This window comes from Triturus cristatus, chromosome 9, assembly GCF_964204655.1.
Source record: "Triturus cristatus chromosome 9, aTriCri1.1, whole genome shotgun sequence".
NCBI classification, from domain to species: Eukaryota; Metazoa; Chordata; class Amphibia; order Caudata; family Salamandridae; genus Triturus; species Triturus cristatus.
Window position 1 is genome coordinate 138,046,342 of NC_140592.1, and position 20,741 is coordinate 138,067,082.

Sequence of the window (20,741 nt, forward strand, 5' to 3'; positions counted from 1 at the left end):
CAATGTGGTCAAGTCAAGTGAGGAGGTCGAGACTGCTCTCAGGATTTCTGGTTTTATAATGTGCAATTCAGCCATTAGAGGAGTATCTCAAGTTTTACATCAAAAGTTAATGCTCTGTCTTTCATTCTTTGCGCATGATGTTATAGCGTGGGTAGAAGACAGGCCATGTGAAGGCTCGGTTGCCCACAACATTTATGTGCTTCGCTTTCCACTGCACCCACCTTACACCACATTTGACCCTCAGATGCAGCCCTAAGGCATGCAACAGACCATACCTTTTGGTACCCAGGGAAATGTTTGTGAGTACCCATGGTCTAGTAGAGCACGTTTCTGCTCAGATGGGATCACTTTAATGTGTGAAACGCTGACAGTGAGCTATGTGGACAAGAGGGCATCTATCTACTTCTTTCAGCTCAACTAAGACAATGCCACCTGAAAGCACTAGATACCTGGGATTCGCATTTGACAAGGGGGCAAAAAATTACCTAAATGGTCACAGCAAGGCAAACAGAAAATTGCTCAAAATCATTCTTTTCTGAGGAGTTAAATAAGTCACCCCAGAAGCAAAATGTAAAACCAGATTTCAATCCTTAGTTTGATCTTTGGTGGTCTATGAAAATACCCAAGATACACCTTACTGTCAGCTTTGATCACACAACCTCTGTTCTGATCGCACTACAGTGGCTACCCACTAAACCTATAATCTTATGCAAGTGCGCCTTATACACACACACACACACACACAAGGTACTATACTCGGGAAATCTGACTTATGCAACTACGAAAACTGCTATCTCCAATATCCTTAACTTCCCTTTAAAGCGTTGACATTCTTGTACTGGAAAACTCTAATTAAAAAGATAACACCCTCACAATCCTCCAGATGGACTGCTTTTAGAACCTGGAATTCTGTACTCGCGGGGATACCGACCCCATCGGATGAAAAGTTTTTTTGTTTTTAAAAGATCAGTCACCTATTATTCGATCTTCAGTTCCAGCACTAATTTTTTTCTCTATGCTAGAATTTCGCAGCATTCTCAGCAATTGATTGTAATTTAAAGAAACAGTTTAGATGAGTTTGGATTAATCTCAGTTTCAAGTTTTTTCATATAACCTGTCATTCTTAATTGTGTTTCTATTTTTGTACACTGCTATTACTTATGTCGTTCCACATGTTCAGTTCAATTTGCAAAACACCCCGACACGCACACGGGAGTGTTAGGTGCTACACAAAACGGTTAATAAATAAAACTGCTATATATAAATACTGGGTCAATATTCAGGCAAAGCTTTACTAGGAGATTGGGGGTACAGTGAGCTAATGGATGCACATGAAATCTCCCATGCTCACTGAACAGAGTAAAAATAACAAAAAGAACATTTGAAACCAATCTTCCAATGTGCAAACAAAAAACACAGCCAGGCAGAAGCACCCGTGCCCAGCTAAAGCATTGCGCGGAGAAGCACCATTGCCAGAGGATGCTCGCTGCTCAGTTTCACTGGACACCGTGTCCCTCTTCTGTTATGCGACAGCAGAAGTATCAATGCAGGGTTCTTGGAAACATTACCAGAGCCCAAGGATCTCATGACTCATCAGAATGTGTGCAAAAAACCAAGCCCAGACTGCACAGGCGTGACAAGGGAAGCTGCTGCACAGAACGACTATTTGTTCAGCCTGCTTCACAAACACAAGAATTGGCACTAACTTGGATAGAATCATGAGAAATGTGTACATCCACCATCAGATGGGCACCAAAACTTAGCATTTTCTTCCTTATTTTACTTATTTCACTAAGAGTGAAGCAGTCCCGATTAAAGCATTCAAGAAATCACTGTGTTCTTGAGATCTGCAAAGAATACCATAGGTAGGCGATGCGGAGAGAGAAACAAGATTTACTTTAATGTCCTAGAAGCTATCTGCACAGGCACAGAACACCTCACCCCTTCATTTCTTGTGGTAAAACGCGAGGGAATATGCCATTTAAATCAAATGGACACACACATGTATTTCCAAACGTGAAAGCACCACCAATCAGGCTGCAGTGTTGCCTCCAGATACCACAAATGTGAAAATATACGGGCTCTTTTGAGCCATACTATGCTTAACTTTTGCATCCATTTCCACCCAAAACTGCTGACTTCAGAAAAGGCCATCTGCACTGCAGGTGTGGACTAATTTCAAAACCCTGTAGTACTGTGACCCTCATGACTAGACCTGGTGCTGTGGAAGGGTCAGCTGCTGTGCCAATGACGAAGAGGAGGCGTGATGCCCCGAGCACAAAAGATATGCCCCTCACTTGTGGACTAGATTTAAAGTTCCAGCTTACCTTTTTTTGCGGCTCAGCCAGAGGATAAAAAGCCTGCTCAAGATTGGACAATCTCCTCCTGAATGGCTGTCAGAACAGCACCAAGAACAACAACTTTCAAGACAGATTTCTTTTTAAATGCATATTGATGCCCTCAGGGAACCAACTTTAGGAGGTTAAATATTTAGGGGAGAGGATGTAGCCTAACGGCTAGGACAGTCGATCTCTAATCTGGGGAACCAGGTTTGAGTCCGGCAATGACGCTCAACATCCTGTGATCATTGGCAAATCACTATCTCCCCGTGCCTACTAAAAATGAATGTGTCCTTGTGTAATGCAACTGGTGCTCATGTAAAGTGCTCTGATACCCAATACCTCGGGGTGGGGTGGGGGGGGGGGGGGGGGGGGGGGGGAAACGCTACGCAAGTTCCAAGGTACCCTTTACCAAACAAATGAAAACCTGGTTCCCTAAATTTTCCAAAACCTTCTCCCACAGAGGAATGCTCACTCAGTCCCCTTCTAATCTAGAAGCACTGACTGCAAATCTGGTACCCATGAGTCATTGTTTACCAGAAGTCCAACACATGAAATCTTGGTGCTTTCCCCGATGGAATTTGCCCACTACAAAACTGCAAGAACTACAGACAAGCACTGATTTTCACTAGGACCTCACAAGGGCAGTGATTTGCTTAACCTTTATCTAGATCACAAGACCAAGATAATATTTATAAGTCACACACTGATCAAAGACCAGCTTACTAAGCACATACAGGTACGGCACCCTACATCTTTAAAGTGAAAACCTACATCTTTAGTCCTTGGTCTCAAAATGTTGATACGGGGCCATCAATAATGAGAATAGAATCTGGTATCTTAGGAAATTTACTATACTCTGGAAAAAATGTATCAGGCAGCGATGAAGATAACTTCATGTGCTTGCTACCTTCATCTGTTGCTCTTAAAATAAAACTTAAGTATGGTATATAATACTGCCATGAAGAAACCTTTCAAAAGGAAAGGAATTTACATAAATAGTGCTGGTACAACCATCCTAGATTTGAGTCTATAGGATATTAACCCCTTCAGTGCCCATGACGAGCTGGACTTGTCATGGGCCGCGGTGGCGCTGTGCCCATGACGAGTCCAGCTCGTCATAGACCCCGCCCGCTAATACAACGGCCAACACAGGGCGGGGAAAGGGGCGGGCACTGAAGGGGTTAAAATACAGAAAGAACAAAAACAGACAGTGGCGTAAGCATTTCACATTCGGATTGTAGTGAAAACTGAATCAAATTGCAAACTGCAAACATTGTGTGTTCCTTTACGTGCCAAAACTGTTTCTTTGAAAAAGGCTACACAAACACTAGTTAAAAAGCTGCACATTTATCTTTCAGAAGTCATTGATCCATGGTAACAGGGTTACATAAAGAAACATTGCAAAATAAGTATTATTTGTATTAGCATAAATAAAAACAGGATCTCGCTGCCAAACAGAAGCTGATAATAAATCCTACAGCGGATGAAATGTCAAAATCGAAAAGTTACGGCCCGTGAGAGAATGGTTTTGTGGAATTAATGATCACTAAATACTGCCTCTCTTTGGGCAAAGATGCCACATTCTTATAGTAATTATGGAAAAGAATACCTCGGCAGTATAGGTGCTCAGTTTGGTTCTCCCGTGAGTTTTCCGGGATAGCATACTACTTAGTGAATGTAGATTCGTTTTCAACACAACATAATTATTTTTTTTACTGCAAGCTTAACAAGCATTGGCATAGCCAATAGGTCTCGCATTTGGGACCTTATAAGTGTTTAGCCATGCAACAGTTGCATAACTAAATACTTATAAGGTCCCAAAAGCGAGACCTATTGGCTATGCACAGCGGCCGCGAAAGTGAGAGTGATCGCGATCAAACATCAAAGCGGCCGTGAAAGTGAAAGTAATCGCGGCAAAGCGCCTGCCCACTGTAGCTCTAGGCTTGCCTGGTAGCACTTTTTGGAGCCCTCTCAATAAGTCTCGCCAGACCAGCGCATGCGCTGGGTCAGGCGAGACCTAAAAACAGCAGTTACATTGTCATAGGATACTATCAACTTCTCTTCCCGTATGGGCTTTTTCATTGCCACACAGGTGGGCCTCATTCACTCCGGTGATGAAAGGTACACCATGAACTTTATCTCATTGGGGCAAATGGCCCAAAGATGTTGGCCTCATGCCAAACTCATCTCCTTTATAAATTCACCATTTTAGCACAAAAGCTCACAATGTATGTACTTTTAGTTTACATGAGCAATTTTGGCTGTTCTTGAAACCACCAGGCTGAGCTTTGAAGAGCAATGCGCCTCCCGCAACGTAGTGGAAGAAAGGATTAAGAAATCTGCTTCGCTATTCCTATTGCTTTGGCAGAAATATATATTCATTCCTCTTGGCCACTGGCTGCAGACCAGGAAGAGGGGGAATACATAAATTCAGTAAATAAGACTTTGTGGTGTATTTGGTTTATCTTGGTCTCACCACGCCTTTTTAAACAATAACATTACCATGTAGGGCCCATCTTTTAAAAAGGGACAATATACGTGAATGTGTACGATTATTTGAAGACTTGGTTTCTATTGCATGGATAGTTCGAAGATGGAGACAAACTGATTGAAGAGACAACAAGGATAAGATAAGTTTCTCTACAAACAACCACACAAATGAAATTAGTGTTTTTAACTTGTAGAGTAGGCACATGTCCTCCATTATTGATCTTTGCTATTGACCAACACGCTTTATGGAACCTGCTGTATCTGGTCAATAGAAAAAAAAAACAGACAAAAAACACTTGAGTGAAGAGCCAGCGATTCTGATTGCTGCCACAAACGATAAAAGAACTGTGCCCCATAGTTTTGACTGCAATTGGTGAATTACAATAGAAAATAATTATTGAATAGGCAGGGCCAGACGTTATCCTTAAGTATCAGTAAATCATCCCATATGAAAAGAACGTGTGTAAGTATATTTCACGTTTTGAGAGGGAACCAAATCGGTATGAGAATTTGAAAGGAAATGCGTGAAGAAAAGGTTTGTCATATTTTTGAATTCGTGAGTGGCTGGCAACAGCCAGGTCTGTGCCAAAAGAGATGAAGAAATACTGAGTTAACATAGGCCCTTTTCAAACATTATCCACGAATTTCAGTACCTTTTAATAAAACATTCAAAATGTAACTGGAAACTAAGAATGTGTATTAGTCTCTGATCAGACACCTTTCCTTTAAAGCTGTACTTCTGTGGGACTTGATTTTTAGTCCTTTGTGTGTGGGGTTGGGGGGGGGGGGGGATGCTCCCTTAACAGACCCTGCTCATAGATATATACTAATGAATATATATTCATACAAGCATAATTTTCCTGTGCCACTTGGTGATGCGCCATTCCGCTGGGATATTTAACTGCCCTCTTACCTGACTATTTACTTTCTCTAATACGTTTACTTTCAATATCCCCTGGTGATAAGTTTCCACCCCCCCATTCCATTCATAATGAACTGCATTTCCCCTGCTCATATTGGTCACTTACTTTGGCTCCAACAGCCATCTTGTCATCTCATCCATCACCTGGAAGCTACGATTCAACTTGCATTCTAGATATCACATCCTCGTTTTGGGTAATTTGCTGATTTCGCAGCCACCAAATCAGGCCTCAAGAAGCTTCTCGCCCACACGCTATAGCGAGTCAGATTTTATCAGGGCAGGCTATTTTTTGGGCCTATTGGCCCATTCTAGAGAGTTGACAAAGAGCAGGTGTTCTTTTCACTAAGAAAGAGAATGAGCAATAAAGATACCTTTAAATCTTGTCACAGTTGCTCTGGGTTCAGAGACAGAGGTCAAATGTCAGCTTAAATCTTCTTACAATATGCTATGTTAGCCAGGAGGTTGGCGTTTACTTTTCTTTCTTTGACTTGCACAGTTAGAGGATTTTGTACAGTGAACTACCTGACAATCGTGCTATACAAAGAATGAAATGAAAGACTGGAGGATGTCCATGTTTTTGTAAATCATCACAACATTTAAATAGCTTGTAAATGAACTGTACAAACATTTTAAAATATATTTCAGTAGTTATGAAAGCACATTTTTGCAATTCATGAATGATAGGATTAAAACAGATCAGAACACTACTTGGTGATGTGCAAATGATAATTATTTTTGCTGAAAGTTTTCACAGATTGTCTATGCACAACATAGCTTAAACTGTAAAATTGCATGTTAGTGTGAAAGTTTGTGGCTATTTCAATTGAAAATGTGCCGTTTATAAATGTCATTGATCTATCACATCATGCTTTAGTAATGTATTTATTACAAATGAGTTTTTAAACATGAACCTAAAAAAACATTCCTGCCCCCATCCTGATGACAACACTATCAGTGAGCTAAGAGGCAAGTCAGGGGTCATGTCTACCCTATATCAGGGCAAGATTCTTATACTTGGAGCAAAAGTTTAGTCTATTAAATCAAACAACAGAGTTTTTTTTTAAAAAGAATTGCGGAACTTGCATACTTGAAGGTGCTCTCATATGTGATAATGAAGAAAAAGGCAACTCTGTAAAACAATATGCTTCCCTGGGATTACACAATTTGAAACCAGTTTTTCCAATCAAGTACATTACAGTTAGGTTGAGTAGATGATTCAGGTCACTAGACCTGCAGGTCTGGTAACATTTTTAGGATTTTCAAAGGTGAAGCAACCGTCTAGAGAAGCTAAAATCATTGCCTTCCTCCGGTTCATCACTGGCACTGCTTCCGGTCTCGGACTTTCGTGTGAAAAATCATTCATAGTTTTAGTCTTATTTTGTTTTTACCAAAGTAATTGGATAAACCATAAAAATGTATGACATGAAAAATCTGCACAGAAGACCGTGTAAATATTGCAGCTTCTATATACATATGGATGTTTGTATAGAGGGACGTACGTAATCAATCAGGTAAAGCTGGGAAGGTAATCCCCTTCCCAGCCCTTCTCCGTCTGACTGATCTCAATCCTCATAGTACTTTGAACTCCGAAACATCCTTTTCAATCTCCCCCCCCCCCTCCTTTAAACCACAAAACAACTCACTACTTCCCGTTTTCAAATCCACTCCTTTCATTCTTTCCCTATCCAAACTCTCCTTAACACAAAAAATTAAAACCACAATCCTTAAACAATACACAAGTAACGCACTAGAAAAAAAAACACACAAAAATATACTAATTACTAATCTTGAGTTCTGGAGTAGCGTCCTACTCGCCGCAAAATAAGCGCTTCAATGCCTCGCAAGAGATCATAAGCGCTATATGAACACAATTACAACCTGAAGACAACGGTATGTAGGTGGAAAGCTAGGGGCTTGAAACAGCGTCCCTAATGACCTAGGGGTAGGCGGGGGGCATGAGACCCTCCAAGTATTAAACTTCCCATTCTCAAGTAAGGCAGCTCCCAGCCACTCACCCTTCCTCTGCGATGTGTGCTTCCCGGGCAGCCCGTTGTTGTAAGGCATCCATATTTTCTTGAGCGGGTTCTGAGTGAGCTCCCGTGGTGACATCGCCATCCTCGCCTATGCAGTGAAGCTCCTACTGACACTCCTGGCTGCCACGCTCCCTTCTGTGCAGCTGCAGAGACTGTTTACTACCCGCAGCTCAGCGCCGTGTTAGCTCCTAGGACAGCCCACTCCAGCGGCGCGGAGGCAGGCCGTCGACACGGAGAGAGGGCGGGCTGAGCACAGAAGCGTCAGCGGCGTAGACACTCACGGCTGAGATGGATCAAGCCACACTGCTTCACTGATTCGTCTTCAAATGAGAATTCCTCCCATCGTTCTGACGCATAAGTTCTAGATATACATTTATTTGATATTGTATGATTTCGTTAGCAAAATCCTAAATGGAGAACATGTATGATACTTTTTAAACTAGGTTATCCTATGAAGGACAGTGATCACACGTTTGTTTTTCTAACATTTGAATCTACAGAACTCCTCACTGAATGCGACAGAAACGACCTTTAGACATGGCCGCGCCTTGCTAGACCTGAAACGTTCAGGTCCCAAAAGGGGCGTTACCAACCGTCGTCCCTTTTCTGTGTCTGTGCCCGAACAGCGAGATATGAAGCGCAGCGAGGCGGGGGGTGATGCAGTTATTGCTTCAACGCAGAAATGAATTACGCCTTTTGATCATTACACTCTGGAATTCCCCGGACGATTTGAAAGTCATAGCGTCTTTTTTGAAGCTTAAAAAGAACTTCGTAGCCAATGTACTATTCATTGGCATTGTTACCTGAAAGGTCGACGGTGTGTTTTATGCTTTCCATTTAGATGAAATTAACGGAATCTTCTTTAAAAGTAGTGCAACGCAAGAGTCGAATATCGATGTATTGTTGTTTCCTTAGTTCTGGACACAACTGTTATACTGAATCCCAGTGGACATGTATTTCCTCTTATTTAAGGGCATTTGAAGAGTATACTCCACCGGCTCTGCCGCCAAAGGGACGGGCTATTTAACGGCTTTTACTAACAATTAAGTGCAATTACCGTTGAATGGAACAGAAACCTACAACTCTGCCCGAAAATGGCTGACCCGTTTACAAAAAAGAGCCGCAGTCTTCTCATATAACGTAGTGGTCAGTATATGCAGAAGGTGTTGAACAATTTGGGAACGAGTAATAATTGACTAAAATCGACCAGCTCTGCCTGACTATGTGAATCAGAGCGTCAACGAGCAGCATCACTGTTGCCGCATTAAAACACCCTGCTGGTTTACAGACGTGGCTCAGTGTACGCTCCTCCCAAGCACTAGGATATGCGCTGCTGAATCCAGTGTTGCAACTACCTAAGCAAACCACGATTAGATTAAGACAATGGGATCATATCTTTAGTCCGTCGTTAACCTGTTATCTAACTCTACAGACCCAACAAAATAATTCAAATTAGTTCATGTACATAATTTGCTACCCGGCCAAATCTACGGATGTTGATTTAATAGAGATTTAGGTCCCCGACGCATAGACTGAATGCGAATTACATTAGTTGATATTTGTGTTGGGTCTATCGCATCCCATTTGGTCGACAGCAAATAACAATGTATCTTGCCAGTTAATCAGCGCCACGCTTTCATATAGGCATTGTGACAACAGTACTACCTGCAGCCAGAGCACATGAACTGTGTTATCAACTGAGATACCTGTACTAGGTGTAAACTGTATACAAACTGTGAAAATAAGCGCAGGTTTAATTTGGTAACTTCAATTGCAGAATTTGGATGCAGTTTTACAAGCAACGAAGTAATACTTTGCTTTATGCACAAGACTCGAAATGCAGTCACCATATTGTGAATGAAAGTCAAAATGGACACGTGTCTTTTAGCCACACCCTTGTGCATAAATCTAGCATTGCTAACAGTGGGAAATTACAACAGCAGCCCCGTAGAAGCAAAATATTTTCCTTTGCCAAAGTGCAAAGCCTTTGAGTCAGTTGTGATTTGTGATAAAGTTATTTTGCTGGGTTCTCTGATAAGAGAAGCTTATGTTAGATTTCGGCTCAGTCTGCGTGAATTGTGTTTCACAGCTGTAAACTCCTGCCTAAAATAAACTCAGGTGTTGCTTTCTTCCACATTGCATGAGCCTTTGCGGATGAGTAGCAAGCTACCCACCTTCTTTGCATGGGAGCCCTTTAAGTGGCCTATATGGGTTGTGTTTCAATAATATGCAGGAGGTCCAGAGTTGTGTTCTTACAGTGCTTTGTCACCACTCCATGGAGTGAACTGAAGCAAAACACGTGATGAGAACAATAAAAGAATGTCATCCAAGTGCAATACGGCCAAGGTGAGAAGTGTTTTGTTGTTATTCGAGTGTCAGGCATCGCTCATGTATGTGGACAGCAGGAAAGAGCCCTATCAGAGGACTAAACACGAATATCGTGGCTCTGAATAGAAGGCTTCTGAATATAATTCTCGGTGAATAAAAACATACAGGCCTTCAAATTAAAATGTATAATGAATTACAGCCATTCAGAAAGTGAACAATGTAAACACTTATGTCATGTGTGGGTCTCCAGGCTCACTTGTCCACTTCTCTGCCTCCTTGCTCTCGTTTTCCCAGCGACATTCGTTCCCAGTCTATGTGACAGGTTTTGAGTGTATTATAACTATATTTCAATGAAAAAATACTTTTGGACATAACAGGCAAACACAGAAAACTGAGAGAACCCCGAAGGCAGTCGTCGGATGCCTGCCGTGCAGCTATAAACAAATTAAGTGGTTTTCAACTCTAAAGCTGCCAAGCGACCTCCTGTGGCAGTTACTGGTTACGCAGTAAATATGCTACCACATGGTTGAGAAATGTGTCAAAGCAGTCTTGAAAACAATCATCGGTAAAGCCAATAGGTCTGGCTTTAGTGTGCCTGTGCGTGTAAACATTGGCCTTCACAAATGCTGCTTACATGCGTTGCAGGCACAAATGCCTATTATCACATTAAAGGCTGAAAAATAATGATTTTAAACAGTTGTTAGCAATACATCTTGATGACAGATGCGCCGTCAACTCTGACGAAAAAATAGTACCAATAGTAGGTCTGCGATAACCCCCGTTTCCAGTGGTATAGTTCATGGCTCAAGAAAGCTATTGGAATGGATAGTGTTATCTCCAAGTTTACACACCAGCAAAGGTTTTCAACACATCTCATTATTGCACACTCGTTGGTTTAAGCACTGGATCAAGGGTCTGCTTCATGTTCGAACACTGGCTTCAGTTTTCCAAAGATAGGCAAGTTCTACACATAGTTGGCTTGAGATGTAACACTCAAGACCCACATACTTTATTCACCCCCTCATAATGCAAGAACATCATTGCCATTTTTATGTGTACAGAAAGAGATGCAATAGTGACTCGCACCACAGAGAGTTCTATGCCCCTGCCTCCCATCATGCCCACGCTCGACACCAGGACACAAGAGTTCTACCCGCCCTAGCAAGCAGGCTAAAACCTGGCCTTGATGACAATATAAACATGTTAATGAAGTCTGGAAATGTGCAACCAAACTAGCAGCAGGGTAAAACTCTAGTACTCTGCCAGAAGCACACCAAAGTCCCTCCACTGGCTACATTTCACACAAAGGACACAATTGAGAGCACTCACAACTTTTCACAAGCGATCTGTGGTTTCAGACAGGAATTAAATACATCTTATGTGGCAAACTGAAACCCTTAGCAACTTTGAAAGCATTTTTGTTTTTCACTAAGTCTTAAAAAATTCACTTCCCATAATCTCTCACATGTAAGTATGCCACTGAATGTTCCATATTTCACTATGCATAGACGTAAACAACTTACCACAGAGACTCTCTTTTTTTAAGTACCATTTTAGGTCAAATTCAATATTATCCAAGTTGTCTGTCTGGAGGCCAACGAGTGTGCTGTGTATGATGCTACGGTTCTACCATTCACCTAATTGGGGTGAGAATTGATGAAGTATAAATTAACAGATATGACCAGCCTCCTCGAGGACCTGTCCAAACTTTAATTCATCAAGTGAGCGGAAGGCCCGAGCACACCGCTAGACATGTACTGGCTCTCATCTTCCCCAACATCACAATAGACAAACCCACACCGCTTACCTGGTCCGACCACACCCTCATCAACTTCAGCATACTCATCCCCTCCACCGTAGAAACACCGTCACCAAATTTTCAAGTTGGAACTGGAACAAGATCTCAGAAGCATCCTTGTTTTCTGAACTCCTGCTCCATTGGCCTCGACACAACAATGAATCTATCTCCACCTTCAACACTTGAATCACCCACCGCCAGTGCAGATACACTGGCTCCTATCAAGCCAACAAAACCACAAGATTAAGACCACAAGCAAGCTGGTACACAGAAGAGCTCAGGCTCACCTAACACCGCTGCAAGCAACTTGAATGCAAAGGGAAACAAATTCCGAACAAGACTGACAAGAGCACCTGCAAATCAGGCTCTACCATCAGCAGATCAGAGCAACACTCAGTGCTCACTGACAGCATCACAAGAATCACCAAAAGCGGCAAGCAAACCCTTGCCATAGTGAAAGACTTGACCTCTCCGGCAGCAAGCTCCACCAGTGGAACCCCCTCTCAGGACCTTTACAGCCAGCAGCCCTATTCTTCAGCAACAATATCACCAGCATCTATTAAAACTTCAAACCCTAACTGAACCCTTGCATCCACACAGAGGACCACAGTGACCACCTAGCCCACCATCACTACTCAAGAAACCGCAACAATCATGCAGTCCATACACTCCGGAGCACCCTCAGACCCCTGCCCTCACCACGTCTTCATCAAAGGATTGGTCCCCATCAGCTCCGCGCTCACCCCGATCCTGAATGACCCAATCATCACAGCCTACTGCCTGGACACCTGGAAATATGCCTCAGTACTCCCCCTCCTCAAGAAAACCTCAGCAGATCTGGAAAAATGCTAGCCAACTACCGGCCTATCTCAATGCTATCCTACCTGGCAAGAGTAATGGAAAATATGATAATCAAACTCCTAGCCACCCACCTCACTGACAATCACCCCCTCAACACCAGTCAATCTAGATTCAGGCCCACAACAGCAGAGAGACCACCTTAATCGCTGCCACAGATGACATCTGGGTAATAATGGACTGAGGTGACCACACTGACTTCATCCTACTGGATCTTTCTGAAGCCTTCCACACCATCTCCTACCCAATCCTTATCCAACTTCAGGAAGCCGGCATCCAAGGTCCTGCACTCCTTCCTGACAGGCCACACCCAGTCGGTGAGCCTGGCCCCCTTCAACTCAGACGCCATCAACCACATCTGCAGAGTCCCACAAGCATCCTCACTCATTTCCACTCTGTTCAAAACCAACATGATCCCACTCACCAGCATCATCCTCGTCCACAGAAACAACATCATATCCAATGCTGAAAACACCCAGCTCATACTCTCCTTTTCCAACAAGACGCTAATTACCCAGATCAATTTCTCCGCCTGCATGACCAAATATGAAAACCAACTGCCTGAAGCCCAACACAGGCAAGACGGAAGTAAAGACATCTTGCTCTGGGACTCCACTTGGTGGCCTGCTATACTCAGATCCACATCCAGTGGACCTCTGTCTCTTTTCTCTCGCTCCGCTTTTCACTCATTTTTACCCTCATTTTAACCTCTTTTCTGTACTTTTCTGCTCTTTTCTGCTTTTCTGCCTTATTCCACTCCTTCCCCCTTTATTCCTCCTTTTCCTGCCCGTTCTCCCCACCGCTGCTGCCCCCGCGGCCCCTCCCCCCAGCGCGACCGACCCAATCCAGCTCCCCGCTTTTGCCTCCCAGCTGTCCAGCCCTCCCCGACCCCTTCTTAATGGCAGCCGCGCGCAGCGTCTGCGCCCGTCCGCGACCCGCATCAGGAACCCTGGACCTCCGCACCGCCAATGCTACGAAGCAGCGGCGACACTCTACGCACTCAACCCAGGCCATAACAACAACTACAAGCTAGCTTCACCAGCCGACACCCATGGACCCTTCAGCTGTCACCGCTGCCGGCACACCTACAGCACCGCCAAGAACACGGACCCAGCACAACCCGCCCACAAGAACACAACCGAACCGAAGACCCTGCAATGCATCATACTCAACGTTCGATCCCTCCACAAACACACCACCAAAATCTGGGACCTCCTCGACAGCACCACCACAGACGTCGCATTCTCCACCGAAACCTGGACCAACACCACCTCGGGACCGGCCATCGCCATTCCCCAAGGATACAAGATCTCCAGGAAGGACCGCCCCACCCACCCGGGAGGAGGAATCACCATCGTCCACAAATCCACCCTCCGCCTGAGCACACTCCACTACGAGCCCACAGACCTGATGGAACACCTTCACTTCAAGATACTGGCCAGCCCTACCACCACCCTCTGAGGAACCCTCATCTACCGACCCCCCTGGACCTCCCGGACCTTTCGCCAACTCCATCACGGACATCATCTCCCCACATGCCATCGCATCCACCAACTACACCCTGCTGGAAGACCTTAACTTCCACCTCGACAACCAACTGGACCCCAAAACCACATCCCTCCTGGACAACCTCCACAACATTGGACTCTGCCAGATCGTGACCGAACCCACGCACTCAGCAGGACACACCTTCGACCCCCTCTTCACTACAGGAAACTTCATCACCTTCAGCCACACCACCGAACTACCATGGACTGACCATCGATGCGTCCACTTCACCTTCAGAACACCCACCATCCACAGACACCAGCACCTACCCCTACAAAGAAACTGACGGAATCACCGCCGATCAGCTCACCTCCTCACTCAGCAACTCCACCCCAACCATTGTGGAAAATTACTACTCCAACACCGCAGCCCAAACCCTGCATAGATGGATCTCCGACAGCGCCAACACCATTTTCCCCCATCCCTGTGCTCTATGAACAAAGGAAAAATGTGTATAAAAGAAGGGGCTGTGAACCCATGATAGGGTTCTCTGTTGCTCCTGACTTGAGGGGGGCCTGCTGCTGCCGGGCTCCAGGAGGAACCGCCACAAGGGACTGCCTCCCTGCTGGAGGGCCCTGTGTGCTGGCCTGCCTGAGCCCAGCCTTGTGCCCCCCTCTGAACTTTGCCTTTTAGCTGGAAAGGCGCTTTGCTCTTTCTTTGCTGGAAAAAGCGCTCCATTTCTTGCCATGACCTTTTCTCATCCCAGGAGCACGTGGGCTCCGCAGCACTGAGCTGCCTCATCTACAGAGGGAATCCCAACATAGGGATGCCCCCGCCATTGCTATTCATCAAGCAAGTGCCCACCCTGCATCTGTGCGCTGGACAATGCATTTTTGCTGCATTTCTGCATATGCCACAAGCGGGTGCCCACCCCACATTATGGCTGCCCCTTTTTAATTAAGTCCTAGTAGCGGGTGCCCACCCCGCGTTTATGCGCTTTTAGCGGGAGCCTACCCCGCTACTAAATTTATTTTATAGAAAGCGGGAGCCTACCCCGCAATTACCGATACCCTCGAAGCGGGTGCCCACCCCGCATTGCTGCCTGGAAATCACCACCGCAGCCCAGGATCCAGAGGAGGTACTGCCGCGGTGTACAGGAAGGCAGGCGGGACTGCCTGGTTGGTGGCAGGCGAACCGGAAGCTGTGCGGGCTGCCAAATCACAGCGGGGCCCAGGAGAAGGTCCCGGAAGTGCTGCCTGCCCAAGCGGGGCTCTCGTGAGCAGGAGAGAGCCCCGCCGCCACCGGAGAAGTAGGAGCAGCATGTGCTCCATGCCAGCCGCCCCCACCGCCTGCAGCGAAGCCTGGAGGCGGCCTGTTGGTGTGCGGGGCTCCCGTAGCCATGAGGAGAGCCCCGCAGGTCTGGCACTTGTCCTGGTTGCGGCGTGCAGGAAGCCTACTGCAGCGCGACCAGTAGGAAGCAGGTCGTCCCGGGAGATCCACGCGTATAGCCTGAGCCCCGACAGAGCCCCGGTGAGTGGGGGCTCTTTGATGTATGTGGCGAGGGGCTCACACAAGCATTGTTGCGGCCTTCCCCCCGTAAAAAGACAGGTGGCAGCGGTATCTCGATTAAGGATCCCCTTGGGGCTCACCCAAGCATTGTTGGCACCTTCCCCCCTGCAAGAGAGACAGGAGATGGCGGACCCAAGCCCCGGGGAGTGGGGCTTCTCTTGGGCATTGTAGGAACCAAGTGAGGGTTCCCAGGGCACCGTAGTGCCCAGGCATTTCCCCCAGCTGCCCCGCGTTTTAGAGGGCAGCTGCAACGTTGCGCAGCTCTGCTACAGAGGGCACAGTGAATGCCAGTGCCCATCTTGGTGATTTTACAGCTGCCCAGTAAGTAGTGGGCAGCTGCCACGTTTAGGCCTGAACTTTTGCGCACTCTACTTTCGCTGCATGCGCAGCCAGCCCCGACACTGTTGGACGTAGGGCATTGGAGCCCTGTGAAAGGCCAGTTGGCCTGGGGACAGTTTTCATGTGTTGTGCCCCCGCTTGTGGCACACTGTGTTTATGCTGGTAATTACATAATGTAATTGAGGTGATGTTTTATACCTAATGTGATGCCTACAATGATTTAGGCATAATGCGTTATGCTAATGGTTATTAGATCTCATGTGTTTATGTCTACAGTGATTGCATACTGTGTTTTAGGCCTAATGTGAGGATTATTGCATAGTGTGATTTACGTTGCATGATCTAGGCCTCAGTTCAGTATTTCACCAGTAGTTACTGGTTGTGCTCTATATTTATTATTTATGCTACGTTTACAATTGGTGATTTGTGATGGTTATGACAGTGGCCCCAGTGGCCCTGTCGTGTGTAAATAGTCCCCTGTAAATATTACCCAGTGCCAGTTGGCACAGTGTATATTATGTGATTATGTTTCTAATGTATTTATGACAATACAAAGGCTATATTTATATATTATATATTTATATATTTATTATATATATAACCTTGTGTGGAGTTACTTTTGTGGTGTGCCTGGGGTATTGTTGCTGTGTGCGTGCGCAAACGCTTTACACATTGCCTTCGGGATAAGCCTGACTGCTTGTGCCAAGCTACCAAGGGGGTGAGCAGGGGTTATCTTTGGCGTGTAATTCCCTCGCCCTGACGAGAGTGGTGGTATCTGCCTGGCTTTGGCGCAAGCCTTAGCCAACCAGAAATCCCATTTCTAACAATCATCAAGGAGTTCGCCCAACCCACCAGTGAGTCTACGGACATCTCTCCCTCACAAGACCTCTGCGACAAACTCAGCACCTTTTTCCACCACAAAATCAAGAGCATCTACGACCACGGCAACCAACACACTGAACCATCACCAACCACCCCGACACCCTGAAGCCAGTGATTGACAACTGGACAGCCCTCACTACCGAAGACACACTGAAGACAATGAAGTCAATCCACTCCTGGGCCCCCACAGACCCCTGCCCCCACCACATCTTCAACAGAGCCGCCAACACCATCGACTGCTCCCTGGCGACCGCCTCGTTCCCCCACGACTGGAAACACGCCGAGGTCAACCCCCTCCTGAAGAAACCCTCGGCGGACCCCACCGACCTCAAAAACTACAGACCCATTTCCCTGCTCCCGTTCCCAGCGAAAGTCATCGAGAAAGCCATCAACAGCCAACTCGCCACATTCATCGAAGAGCAGAACATCCTCGACTCCTCCCAGTCCGGCTTCCGAAAAAACACAGTACGGAAACCTCCCTCCTCGCCGCAACAGACGACATCCGCACCCTACTGGACAAAGGAGAAACATCAGCCCTCATCCTCTTTGACCTCTCAGCGGCGTTCGCCACAGTCTCTCACCGCACCCTAATACGCAGACTCCGCGACGCAGGGATCTGCTCTTTCTTTTCCGGCAGAACGCAGGCGGGTCAGACTACCCCCTTTGCCCTCGGACCCTACAACAGCCACCTGTGGAGTCTCCCAGGGTTCCTCCCTCAGCCCTACGCTCTTCAACGTCCACATGGCTCCGCTCGCTCCATCGTCAGAAACTACGGACTCAACATTGTGTCATACGCAGACGACACCCAACTCATCCTCTCCCTATCCAACACCGCCAGACACAACTTTTGCGAAGGCATGGTAGCAGTCGCCAAATGGATGAGAAACAGCTGCCTACAACTAAACACCAACAAAACAGAAGTACTCATCACGGGCCCAAACCCCGACGCCTAGAATGACACCTGGTGGCCCCCCGCCCTCGGAAGCCCGCCCACCCCCACGAACCACGCACGCAACCTGGAAATCATCCTGGACTCCGAGCTCAAAATGGACCGCTAGATCAACTCCATCTCGTCCTCCTGCTTCCAAATCCCTCGCCTCCTACGTAAGATCTTCAAATGGATCCCCCCCTCGAACACAGAAAAACTGTCACTCATGCCCTGGTCACCAGCAGACTCGACTACGGCAACGCACTCTACGCGGGAATAAACAAAAACCTCACCCGCAAGCTACAGAACATCCAGAACGACGCCGCAAAACTGGTCCTCAACATGCCAAGACACTGCCACGTCTCCCAGCACCTGCGCACACTCCACTGGCTCCCCATCGAGGCTAGAGTCACCTTCAAGATGCTCACCCATGCACACAAGGCCCTCCACGACACCAGCCCAGTATACCTGAACAGCCAACTCAAATTCCACGCACCCCAAAGGATCTACGATCAGCCCAGCTCTCCTACGCCGTGGTCTCCCGCACCAGAAAGACCAGATCGGGAGGCCGCTCCTTCTCCTTCCTCGCGGCCAGAGCCTGGAACACCCTTCCACTCCACCTCAGACAGACATCGCCCCCATCTTCGCAAGAAACCTCAAAACCTGGCTCTTCGACAGTCCCCCTCCTTGATGGACGGGAACCTGCACCCGCCCCCAACGCCTTGAGACCCTAACTGGTGAGTAGTCGCGCTTAACAAACGCTTGATTGATTGATTGACATCCCACCTGCCAACCCACTCAAAGAACCTTGAAATAGAAATCAACAACCAACTCACCAAGAACGGCCAAGTGAATGCATTCTCTGTCTCCTGCTTCCACACACTCAAGCTGCTCAAGAGGATCTTTAAATGACTCCCCACCAACACTTGCAGAATCGTCACTGAAGCCCCAATTTCCAACAAACTGGACTGTGGCAACATACCCTATGCTGAAATCAACACTCAACTAACCAGAAGAATTCACACCATACAAAACTCCACGGCCAGGCTCGCCCTTAACATCCCAACCCATCCCGCACTCATGTCACCTAACAAGCACTTTTCAACGTCCTAATACACACATTCTAAGCCTTACACAAATTGTCCCCACATAGCTTGAAAATCACAATAAACTGCCACAAACCTACCAGACACCTCTAGTCCGGATCCTACTTGCACATTGCCCACCCCAAACACAGAACCAGTTACGTCTGTTGTGCCTTCTCCTACCTCACTCCTAAAGCCTGGACCAACCTGCCCATGCACATCAGAGCCACCTCCTCAGTGCCTGAATTCCGCAAGAAACTGAAGACTTGGCTATATATCTAGCCCTGGTCACGGCTCTGTCCATAGGGTTCCTGCTTCACTGCCAGGATACCATCCTGGGTGAGCTGTGCACTATACAAATACACATAACATAACAAAGGGAGGCTCAAACTGAGAGAAAACACTGGGAAACAGAAGTTTGAACTGATGGTATCTCAGTTCTCACAAGGGAACTCTCTGGAGGCACTTCATTACTGCAGTTTGACAGAGGGTGTGTCATGCAAATTACAGACTTTGGTTTGAAACAGAGCTTATTATTTGGCATCAGAATTCACAAAAACATCTCTTCAGCATTTGGCATCAGAATTCACAAATACATTTCTCCTTCAAGTGAACTCTAACATAGGAAAGAAAGCAATAGATAAATGTGGTGACCTGTGTGTGAGGCAAGCTTGCTTTCACCGTGAATGTCTGAGGGTTCTGCCTTTCACCCAGGTTATTTCCTGTCTATGTGTCTTGTTGGCCCCTTGATATGTATAGTGACGGGAATGGGATACCATGCAGTGTAGAGCCTTTTCTATGGGCAAGCGTAGCAATTCCTTGGGGTGAAGTGGGCAGGACTTAAAAGGACAAAGGCTCCCGGCTTCAGGTAATTTTCCATGTCATCATGGTATTGATCTCTTGAGGAAGACACTCGAGAGTGATATGACTGCAGTTCTATCGGTATCAGATGAAAGATGTAATTGTGAAAAACAGTTCTGTTGCACATTTTTTGTCAATCTGATTTCCATTATTTTTTTGCCATAAGAGGCATTCACCATTTTGATGGTCAACCTAGTGAATCTACTTGTAGAAAATTCTTGAAAAACAAATGTTTTCAATCTTTTTAATGTTCTCACCCAATCCTTTTGCACTCCCACCCCCTTTCTACAATGCAGCCTTTACACATTCCTCCTTCTGCTTCTCCAACTCCCCCACCTACCTTTTGTGCCTTTCATTCTTATTATTTTTTACAGCCCCCCAAAATTCTCTATTCTTATACTTACCATTTTCTCTTTTTGGGGTCTCCTAACTACCAAGCTGCTTTTCTCTGCAGCCACTATAAAGTACATCTATTGAGTTCCTCTCACCGAGGCCTTGTGGTGCCAGAGGTTCCCATAGCACCCTTTTCACTAACAGCAGACTTTTTTAAGGTATGTCCTCACTACTACCCCTTTAAAGATAAAATGCAGGCCTCCACTTGTGCACAAGTGGCTTCATATTACCTCAGACCTTCGGGACCTTTTGGGTTATAGTTAGGCTTTCCTGTTTTCAGTTTCTATTTTTGGTAAATTCTGGTGGGGTTTTTTCAGTGTTTTCCAGTGACTTCAATACCTTAAAAAAACAGTGGTTATCAGTGGTTACACATTTTCGTGCCATTAAAAACAACAGAAACAGTGTTTTCCCGGTGTTTATGGAAC

General features: G+C 46.1%; 1 protein-coding gene across 4 annotated transcripts in view; it reads right to left on the reverse strand.

The window, feature by feature from the left end:
* The window catches only part of PFKFB4 (6-phosphofructo-2-kinase/fructose-2,6-biphosphatase 4), a 261,428-nt gene that overhangs the window by 119,871 nt on the left and 120,816 nt on the right, over positions 1-20,741 (reverse strand). The window contains exon 1 of one of the 4 annotated variants that reach the window (XM_085624550.1): positions 7,770-8,002. The exons of 2 other annotated variants lie outside the window; for them this stretch is intronic. In XM_085624550.1, the coding sequence (XP_085480676.1) occupies positions 7,770-7,869 (100 nt within the window). In that variant the 5' untranslated portion in view covers positions 7,870-8,002. Of the gene's footprint in view, positions 1-7,769; positions 8,007-20,741 lie in introns of those variants that run through there. One more of the 4 variants, XM_085624551.1, reaches the window with a different exon arrangement.